The sequence below is a fragment of the Gracilinanus agilis genome, chromosome 4, assembly GCF_016433145.1.
Source record: "Gracilinanus agilis isolate LMUSP501 chromosome 4, AgileGrace, whole genome shotgun sequence".
Classification (NCBI taxonomy): Eukaryota; Metazoa; Chordata; class Mammalia; order Didelphimorphia; family Didelphidae; genus Gracilinanus; species Gracilinanus agilis.
In genome coordinates, this window is record NC_058133.1 from 299,635,077 (window position 1) to 299,645,783 (window position 10,707).

At 40.5% G+C, this 10,707-nt stretch overlaps 1 protein-coding gene across 1 annotated transcript in view; it reads left to right on the top strand.

Annotated features, from left to right (window-relative positions):
- Positions 1–1,329: 1,329 nt before the first annotated feature.
- PTP4A1 (protein tyrosine phosphatase 4A1) overlaps positions 1,330–10,707 on the top strand; it is a 13,228-nt gene continuing 3,850 nt past the window's right edge. The window contains exons 1-4 of the mRNA XM_044673671.1: positions 1,330–1,571; positions 7,270–7,816; positions 9,544–9,636; positions 10,031–10,161. Of these exons, the coding sequence (XP_044529606.1) occupies positions 7,712–7,816; positions 9,544–9,636; positions 10,031–10,161 (329 nt within the window). The 5' untranslated portion in view covers positions 1,330–1,571; positions 7,270–7,711. The remainder of the gene's footprint in view (positions 1,572–7,269; positions 7,817–9,543; positions 9,637–10,030; positions 10,162–10,707) is intronic.

The following is a 10,707-nucleotide window of genomic DNA, read 5'->3' on the forward strand; positions in this document are numbered from 1 at the left end:
ATGATCCATTAAAGAGGATAAAATTTGATCTTGAAATGCCTCATCTAACAGGCAGAGAAAACAGTAAACCAAATACTAGTTAGTGGATTTCTTAAAACTAGTAAAGGTCCTATTTATTCCTTCCAAGGAACTGAAAAAAAAAAAAAAAAAAAAAAAAAAAAAAAAAAGGTTTCCCAGACTATGTAGGTGAAACAAAGTGGTCCTTTTTATAGCACTGATCAAGATAATGCTAATTTCTGAGTTTTAAGGTCTGAAAACAATTAAACTAATAAATGAATTTAGTTTTGTTTTTAAAGCTAGAGCATGACCTAAGCCTCTAACAAAACCCCAGAAATTACTTTAAAAATTGTTCTCTTTTTAGTGATCCCACCCTTCATTATTCTCCAATAAACTAAGGGGCCCAAGTATCTGGTGTGTGAGGCATCTCATAACAAAACTGTGGCAATCACAGATAGTGTTTAAGTCTAAGGGTTTAAGTAAGTATTAAATGTTAAGTTATCAGTACTTAAGAAGCTTTAAGTCCAAAAACTACTTAGTAGATCTTCAAATTCTGACACCAGGTCTCCTCCAGCTGCTTTTTTATAAGGTAAGGCAGGCCTGAGGTGGCATGAGCTGCCTGGAGCCGGTTTCTCTAACCCGATCCACGCGTCTCAGCAGGGAATCACCCGAATTCACTGATACTGGAGACTCTACGTCTGAGCCTGCACCAACACAAACAGCTGGTAAATGAGAATCCTGACTGAAGTAAGGAGAAGGGAGGTAAGAGGAGTGGGGAGAGGGAATACCAATAGAATTTTTAAGTTTCCAGCGAACTTTAATGTACCCTCCTGCCTACTGAGAAACAAAAGATTTGAGGATGTTGTTTAACTAAAATAAGTAATTTTAAAGGAAACACACTGGGCTTCGTTTGTCCTCATGCTGTCCATCTATTTAGCCAGCTCTTTTTCCTGCTTTCCCTCAGCCGGCCTCTTTCAGGGCACGATCTCCCTCTCTCTCCTGGCTTCCTCCCCCGCACGGGGCGGGGGGGGGGGGGGAGGGGGCGGCGGCGGATGCCCTGGCTCAGCCACTTGCTATTCATCAACCGGTTCACACCGGCCGCCGCCGCCGCCGCGTCGTGACGTTCGGGAGGTGGTAGCGCCGCGGGGGCGGACCTTTCTCCCCCGCAACCCCAACCTTAACTCCCCCCGCCCTCTTCCCGCAACCTCTTCTTCTCTCATCCCTTGTCCCCGGGCTGCGATTGGTGGCCCGGGGTTCGCACGTCGCGTGGTGTACATAAGGGAGGGCTTGTGACGCAAGGGCGGCTCAACGCGCGTATTGGTTGCTGCGGGTGCGGGTCCGGCTCGGCGACGCGCTCTCTTCAGAGCCGCTCACTGTATGGTAGAGTCCCAGTGCCCCCGCCACCGCTGCTGCTGCCGCCGCTGCCGCCGCCTCCACCGCCGCTGCCGCCTCCCCGCGACGACCACCGCCGCCCCCTGCGCTGCAGTCGCCGCCACCACTGCCTGCTGCGCCGCCTCCGCCTCGGGACCGGCTGTATGATTAGGCCACAATCTTCAATGAGTAAACATATTCCTGTGAGTGTCCGCCGCGCGTCCCGAGCCAGGCTGAGGTGCTCGGTGTCTCTGTCGCCGCCACCTTTGTTCCGTTCCTCTCTCTGAGGGCTGGCTGGCCGGTTCAGGACCAGGCGGTCGCCATGTGGCTGGGAGGGCCGGTGGGATCGGGATGTGGGAAAGAAAAAGAACCGACCAATCGTGCCAGGCTTCGGCCCGCCACGTCTGCTCTGCCTTGGGCTCTTTCGCTACCGGCAGGCGGCGGTTGGCAGCGGGAAGGCCAGCTTACGCTCCTGGCCCCCCCCCCCCCCACTGGCCACCCGGGACCCGAAGCAGTTGAGGGCCGAGCGGAGGGTCGTGTGGCCGGGCCCGGTCGGGGGGTGACGGCCGGTGGGGGCGGGTGGGTCGGGCCGCTCGGCACAAAAGCCGCTTTGTGACCGCCGCCTCCGCCCTTGTCTCTGGGGGCCGGCGCGCCCCGGCCGTCGGGGAGCCCCCAGAGGAGCGTAGAGCCGTTTCCCGGGTCCCTCTTTGTTCCGGAGAGAAAGAAAGCGGCCCGACTGGCCCCGCCGCCCCCGGCCGTGTGAATGCTCCTCGGACGCCCGAGGGTCCTGGAGGCGGTGGGTGTCAGGCCCACGGGGGAAGGGGGCGGGGAGAGTCCCCACCTCCCTGGCGCCCACCCCGGACCGGCGGGTGGGAAGGGGCGAGGAGCACATGTCACCCCCCTGCCCCGAATTAAAGAGGGCAGTGCGAGGCACTGGGAGGGAAGGCTGTCAGCCGGGCGCCGGGGACACCCGTTGGGCCGGCGGGAGGCGGGTAACGGTTTCCCCCGGGCCCGCCACCTTCCCCCCCTCCCCCCCAAGCTCTAGGCGTCAGCCCGGCGGGGAAATAGAGCCCAGTCAGGTAGCCGCCCGGGCTGACCTGGCCCCGGGCGCTGGAGACAAAATGGCTTCAGCGCCTTCTGGAAAGGGCAATTCAAACCCGTGATTGCAGCGGACAGCCTCAGCTAGAGGGCTGGGGCTTTCCGGGATCTCAGGGTGATCCCGGAGTGCAGAGAGATCCACCCCATTCCCTCCTTCCCTGGTCCTGCCTCCTAGCTGGACCTGGGCAAGTGAGGAGGGCCCAGTCACTCCCCCATCCCTCTCCTCTGCCTGTCTCCACCTTGTAATTTGAGTTGTTCCGGATTTAACACCACACCTCAGGCTCTGAATAATGGGAACAAGTCGAGTCTTGTCTTTTCTCTGTGGGAGTTGGTTGGAAGTCCAGATTTGAGAACCGTGGAAAAGTGCCACCACGGACCTCTGTTACATGTGAAGCCAGGAAGCCCCTCAGGCTTGTCATTCCTTGCTCATCCCAATGTTTTCTTGGCCTTTGGAAGAGGACCTAGATTTAAAGACATTCTTAATCTGGAATTATTTTTAATGTCTCCTTTAAACCCTTGGTCCTCTGTCATTTTAGTTCTATCTTTTAAGAGTTTTTGGCCAGAATTTTGAGTTAGCTTGGGGGGGGGGGGTAGTGACTACCATTCTAAAATAATGAGCCTTAAAACTGCAGCAGAAAGCATCAGTGGATTCCTGGTTCAAACTTTCTGAAGAAATTCTTGTCCTACTCTCCAGGATAATGTACACATCTATATAGATATTTTCAACGATTGTCAGTAATAGTGCTCAAGTCATCTAAAGGTTATATTTGAGAAGGAAATTATGACATCAAAAAATAGGAACGCTAGATTGCCAACTAATAGCACTGATGGTTTTTCAGTTCTAGTAAAAAAGATAATTTATATAATGAAATACTCCAGTGGCATTAGTGTTTTCTCTCTAGAAGTTTAAAGACAATTTTATCTCCTGCATATACTAGTATAATAACTCACATATATAAATGAACCTCTAATGTGGTTTTTTTGGGGTTTTTCCCCCCAATTTGTAACAGTGGTGTGATCACTTCCATAATAGTAGGTAGGAAGAAACTAATGGGTACCTTTACCGGTTGGACAAGTCTTAGTAAAAAACTAGTGTTAACATCCTTTTGTATTCTCACACAAAAAAAACATTGTAGGACCTGGAGCATACCCTGCTTATCTGGAAAACAGTACATTTGGAATAGATTTTCATGATAATAAACTGATGACTGCTACTGTTAATCAATACTGAGTTTGAATCTGAATTGTTGAAGGGACTAGCAGTTTTCTCTGTTTTGTAATTTGTTCTTAGATGTATTCCTGCATTTTCACTATATATTAGATAGTGCTAGGTTATTGTTGCCCTTTTACCGAAGAGGAAGCAGGTTTAGGAAGTACCGTGGATAAATGGCAGAATTCAGTCCAGATCTTTCTCTTCTATTCTAAACCCCTTCTCCCTTGGTGGAGGGAAATAGACCTTGCAGCCCTAATTTCTGCCCCTTCTTTCCCTTTTTACTTCCCGCCCAGCCACAAGATGGCTCCACTGAGAAGAGTTGGCCAGGTAGTTTTTTGTTCTGGGGTTTTTTTCTTTTGTTATTTCTGAACCTTTCTTTGCCTGATGAGCAAAAACCCTTCTAGCAAAAATCATGACAGAATTGTAGGAAAAAATAGCCTGAGAATAGAAATCACTTCTCACCTATTTTCCCACTCCTTCCTTTGTTACTATTCTAATGAGCATGTTCTTTCCTGTCTTACACTCCCAAATATAGACACATGACAGCTGAAGAAATAAATATACATGATAAATAATTGAATTGTGGAACAATCAGTTTTTAATGGTGCCAGGTTTTTGTTAAATTACTAAAAAACAATTGGTTATAAACTTCATTGTAGTAATCATCCTAACTCAACCTAATGGATGCTGGCTGTCATGTGCATATTAAAGTAATCAACATAATTTATTGTAAGAGTTATTAATCAAATAACAGATTTAGCTTATTTCTACATATTAAGTACTGATCATCAACTTTTGGTGAACAAAGATATTTTCTTAGGATATTCAGAAATTAGTGATTATTCCAAACTTGTAGTCATTCAAGACTTCATTTATTTCATATCTTGAAAAGTATAAAGACTTTGTTCCAACCTAAAGATTGCCCTTGCAACTACAAGTCTTGGGAGGAAAATAAATTAATTTAATGTGTTTTTAGAAATACATATACTGACAGCCCTTGGCAGTGTCCTCTGACTTAGATTGTGTCACTGACAGGGCGGCCACTTCTAGGCTGTAATAAAATTCTGTTCAAACTTCACTTAACTGAACTTTGATTTCCTGATTCTTGTCAGGCTATATTTCCTTAATGACCTGCAAGTAGCTGAAGTAACAGCCTTTCAGTTGTTGGTCTTAATCAAATTTTAAAATTGCAAGACATTGCCAATATCACCTTTATAGGTCTTTAGCAAATGAATTTGTACTTTTTCTTCTACAGTTTCCCAAGATTACTAGAAGATAAAGATTTACCTTTCCAGTTAATTTGCAGGAATTGAACATGTTTTACTCTGAAAGTTTTAGTTTTTAGTGTCCCCCACACCCCATCTGATCATAATCTATTAACTTTGTACCCATTTAAATGTGAATTTTTGGAGCAGCTATCAAAATATTTTGACCTTGTCATTGAAGGTGGGGGTGGGACACGAAGGAGGGGGGAGTATCAAGAAAAAAATCATTCTTTTACATACTCTCAGTAATACCTTTAAAGGTTTTCTAGATTAGTTTTTGTGTGTCATACAATGGGAAGTTTATCCATCTTGAACTGTAAATAATAGACGGCAAATTTGGAAAAGTATTAGTTTAGTAAAAATGAAATTGATTCCCCCCCCCAAGTTGAAGTCATAACTAGTCATTTTTTTGACCCCTGAAAAGAAACTTGACTCTTCTCCCTTTTTGTGTCAGCCAGAATTTCAGAAGAGATCACCAGGTTAGCTATTAGAGGAAAGGGGTCACACACACACACTCTTTGTTTTAAACTAAGCCCAGATTTTCTTATAACACTGGCCCACCTAAAAAGGTAAAGCAAAGAAAGTATGGAAATGAAGTTGGGCTGCAAGCAATCTGATTTATATCCCTGAGGTACCCAAGATTGAAGGGCATTGAGTAAAAACTTTTCTTGCTGAAAAATTAGATTAGAAAATCATATTATGATACACTTGATTCCTTGTATTTGTAGAATTTTTTGAAATGCTCATGATTCTCAAGTATTTTACATGTAAATCTACAAAAAGCATTTCAATTTTACTTAGCCTTGTGAATATCACATTTTATGCTTTAATAATTCAGAAGTCCTACTACTATACTACTAAACTTTCAGCAAACACTATTATATATTACCATTTGATCTTCAGTGGGGGGGGGGGGAGTTCTACTGAAATTTTTCCTAATATTCCAATTTTATAGCTTTAAGAGCTAGACAGATGCCAGGAGTCTTATACCTACCCAGTCCTATTTGCAGATGAGTATTGAGGAGCAGCAGTCAGTTAAATGACTTGCCAAAGCTCACATGGTGTTCAGGGGCAGTTTAAAATCTCTAAACCAGGGTTTGTGATAAGAACAGGATTGGACAGGAAGTTTAAAATACTTGTCTAGTGATTTCTTTATCTCTTATCCTACTTTACCTCTTAACTCAGTCTTTTAACATTTTAGAAATTGATCACCAATTATTTTCAGTCTCACCTCAAATCTGGTTAGTGCATCAGTAAGTCCAGTCAGACTATGTTTCAGTCTGTGCTACTGAGTTACTTGGCATGCATTATTAATTTTTAGTACAGTAAGTACATTGAGGCAGCCTTGTGTAATAAAGAACACCTCAGTTGGCAGTCAGCAAACCTGATCTTGACTCTTATATCCTTTTTAGCCTTTATGAGTCTCAACCTCCCTGAGCCTTTATTTCCTCATCTCTGAAATGGGAATACTTGAAGAACAAGTAGATAATGTTTTTATAAGCTTTAAAGCCAAAGCTTTTAAACTGGGGTCCATGCCCTTTTAAAAAAATTTTATAAATTTATTTTCTTTGTTGGCCCCATGTGTTTGAAAACATTCCCAAGTCCATAGGTTTCAATAGGCAGTCAGAGGGGTCTGTCAACACAAAAGGTTAAAATTCCTGCTTTTAACATAAGCCAGAATTTAAGAATATCTAGAAAGGACCAAGTTATATCAGTTAATGCAGCATGGTTTGTTTGTTTTTTAATCCAAAAACATTTTATTTCAAAGTAAAATTTTAATGTTTTGTGTCAGGTTGACATACCAGTTTCTTCCATCTAGTATTATAGAAGTCAGAGAAATTTTTGCATTTGAATTTTCACTTGGTAACCCACAAAGGCTTAGAATTTGCTTTGTTTTTTAAAATTTTGGTATATATTGCTTTTCTTTCATTGAAGCTGAAATAATGGTTTTGCTTTTAATTTGTTAAAACTTGGGAATTGTTCTTAATAAAAAGATTAAAAATTATTTCTTTAGGGCTAGAAAATCTTTGCAGGTATCATTGGCATATTGCTTTTCCTAACTAGGAAATCTTTATTAATAATTTAAACCAACTTAAACCTATAGGTGTGGAAGACTGTTATATCAAACCAGTTTTTTACAAGTGATGGTATTGGGGGAAAGGGAAAGTCTTGAGAAAGACAACACAAAGCAGGAAATTAATTAAAATTGCCTTAAGCCCTTAATACATTAGACTAAGTTAGATCCTGTAAAAGCTTAAATTTTTCCTATGCTATTCTATTCTTTTCCAACTGAAATAACTGAAGTTTTCTTTTTCCTTCCTACAGCAGTTCTGTGGTGTTCTTGGTCACACATTTATGGAGTTTCTGAAGGGCAGTGGAGACTATTGCCAGGCACAGCACGACCTCTATGCAGACAAGTGAACTGTAGAAATTCATTACTACTCCACCAAGAAGCCCCCTTAAGAGCGGTTAACCTGGACACAAAGTGTTGATTTGAAATTGGCAGAGCATTTTACAAGAGTTCTGACCTGGATGGGGTAAACCTCAGTGCACTGCCTTTCTTTTGCCTCAGTATTACTGGATTGAAGAATTGCTGCTTCTTGTTAGGAGGTTCATTTCATTTCCCATTGCTCTCAACTTCATACTTAAAGCACTGAGAATTTCAAGTGGAGTATAGTGAAGGAGACTTCAGTTTCTTTACATCACTTCTGTATTCAAATTTTTAATCCTTTCATAACCTTATTGAGTGTTTTTTAACTAAATTGACATGGCTCGAATGAACCGCCCAGCTCCTGTGGAAATCACCTACAAGAACATGAGGTTCCTTATTACACACAATCCAACCAATGTAACCTTAAACAAATTTATAGAGGTAAGTATGGACACATTACTTGGTTAATTGAATTGCTGATTAACAGCAACTTAGTTTAACAACTGTAAATTTGCATCTGTTTACACAATTACATGCTTTAGGAAACTTCAGATGGTATATTCAAAGGAAGATATATTCCAGTCACTAGTTCCAGAAAAAAAGTAGAATAAACAAGTGGAATGGCTTGTAAATTAACCTCAGAAATAGGAAAAGATATTTTTATCCATTCCATAAAGAAGCATATATGTTAATTTATTATCTAAAAGTTAAATGCACTGAGTTTTTCATAAGGTTCTTAGCCATCTTTAATGTTCAAAAAAATGTACATTTTGCAATTCAGATCTGATTCAGTTAAATTAGACTAAGATAGTGTGTAATTTTAGTAAGTCAAAAATACTAACATCCAAATAAACAACCTTCCTGTTTATCTCTTTGGTTAAGACTAACTAAAGGTACTAAGCTCCACCCGAAAATAGTAGTCCCAGTCAGCTTGTTATGACCAACTCAACCCTCTTTGGAATAGGAAACAAAACCAATTGCATTTTTCACTTTTTTGATATACTGATGACACATCATATATAAATTACACACACAAAACCTACCCCATCCTGGAGATTTGCCAGACCAACTAAATGTCCTGCTGAAATTTTCTTTCCAAGCAGGTTTAATAAAAAAGGAACCACATACCTTTTACCTTAGTTTTAAACTAAAATAATGGTAATTAAACTCATTAAGAGAATTGTGAACACTTGAGGGCTTCTTAATGTACTTGGTATTTTATACATTAAAAAAATAGTTTTGAGTTTCTGAATGTAGGATTGCTGTAAAAGAATAACTAGTTAAAAACCATTAGATTGCTGATAGTCCTGAGTGATCTTTGTTGGTCATTCTACTTTTTTGTTGACATCACCTCTTGCTTTTCTAAAGGCTTATTTTTAATTCAGAGTTAAAAGTTAACCAACTCCAGTTTACTAAGAGAAAGGAACCAAGTAAATTACTCCTACTGAAAAGACAAGGAGGGCTTTGTCACTAAATTTTCGGTCCTTTGTTTTTTAGTTCTCAAATTCAGAGGTCATAATCTTAGGTTGTAATTTGCCTCAGCCATTTGCTTACTAAGTTTTAAGTTTTGATTTGGGTTTTTTGTCATTAAAAATGATAAAATAGTACATTATTTACTAAACGAAATGGCCAGTTTTTCTTGAAAAGAAGGGTATCTTTGCCAAAAAATTTTTTTTTTGGTACAGAAAGGAGGTGAAATATGCTTCCAAATGCATATTGCTAGCAACAACCTTTTTAAAAATAATTATTAAAAGTATATGAGGGGCAGCTGGGTAGCTCAGTGGAGTGAGAGTCAGGCCTAGAGACTGGAGGTCGTTCAAACCCAGCCTCAGCCATTTCCCAGCTGTGTGATCCTGGGCAAGTCACTTGACCCCCATTGCCCACCCTTACCAATCTTCCACCTATGAGACAATATACCGAAGTACAAGGGTTTTTAAAAAAAAAAAAAAAGTATATGAGATCTCTAAGGTCCCTTCCAGTTATAAATCTTTTGAATCTATGAAATAATTCTTGTTTCAGCTCTTTGACCATAACAGTTATGGCCATATAACCCACATTTAATTATTTATTAAATATTTGTTAATGCGTATGAAATTATATGTGGTTTTTATTGGTTTGAAATAGCAAAATACTACCCAAACATACTTAACATATTTTTTCTTTTTAAGGAACTTAAGAAGTATGGAGTTACCACAGTTGTAAGAGTATGTGAAGCTACTTATGACACAGCCCTTGTGGAAAAAGAAGGCATCCAGGTTCTGGTAAGTGGTTTTATGTTTTTATAGGTGTATTGTTTCTTGCCAATTTCATCCAAAAAATACTTTGTGGATTTAAGGAAGTGTGCATGGCTCACAAGAACTTGACCTAGTTTATAATTTATTGATAGTAAAGCAAAGAATACAGTGAGGAGATGTGCCAACCTGTAATGTAACTACCCAGGTCCCTTTTTCCTTGATTGAAGATATGCTATGGCACCTGTAAGGTTGAACCAAGGAGATGGATGGTTAGAGTAGATGCTGAATTATTATGGTTTATTAACACATGGTTTTATACTATAACATAAAATAGCAAGTAGTCTGTAAACCTTCAATACTCCCTCTACAGGTCCTTTATAGGAACCAATACCTGGAATGTTTATGATTTTATTTGTTTTAGGATTGGCCTTTTGATGACGGAGCACCACCATCCAACCAGATTGTTGATGACTGGCTAAACCTGGTGAAAACTAAATATCGTGAAGAACCTGGTGGTTGCATTGCTGTTCACTGCGTTGCAGGTCTTGGGAGGTAAATAGAATTTTCAAATCTGTTTCCAGATAGGCTGAGGCAGACAGTTTAATTATATCTATTAATTTGTATATGCTAGTTATAACAATAGCACATAGTAAAATTATAATATTTATTCAAAAGCCTAATGTAAGCATGGCTTTTTTTTTATCATTGTATTTCTCCCTTTTATGAGCTCATGGTTTTATCCAATGATTAGTCCACAAGGAAACATTAATTTAGCAGTACACAATGAGTTTTAACACATGTAGGCAATTTTAACTAACACGTGGATTCTTTTAGAATTTAACTTAATCAAATTTAGCAAGTGCTTAGATCTATGCTGTGTTGGGTACCAGGATCCCTCCTCAAGGAGTTCAAATTTAGTAGAGATTCTTTTGGGAAATCTGGTTCTTATGAAGTGCAAGGGAATATTGATGTATTTTTATTTAATAGGGAGAAATATATAAGATGAGTAGTATTTCTGAATAAATATTTGGATAATCTACCATAGTAATATGCATTTGAAAATTGTTACAAGTTGAAGTAAAGTGGTTCTTCTCCCCC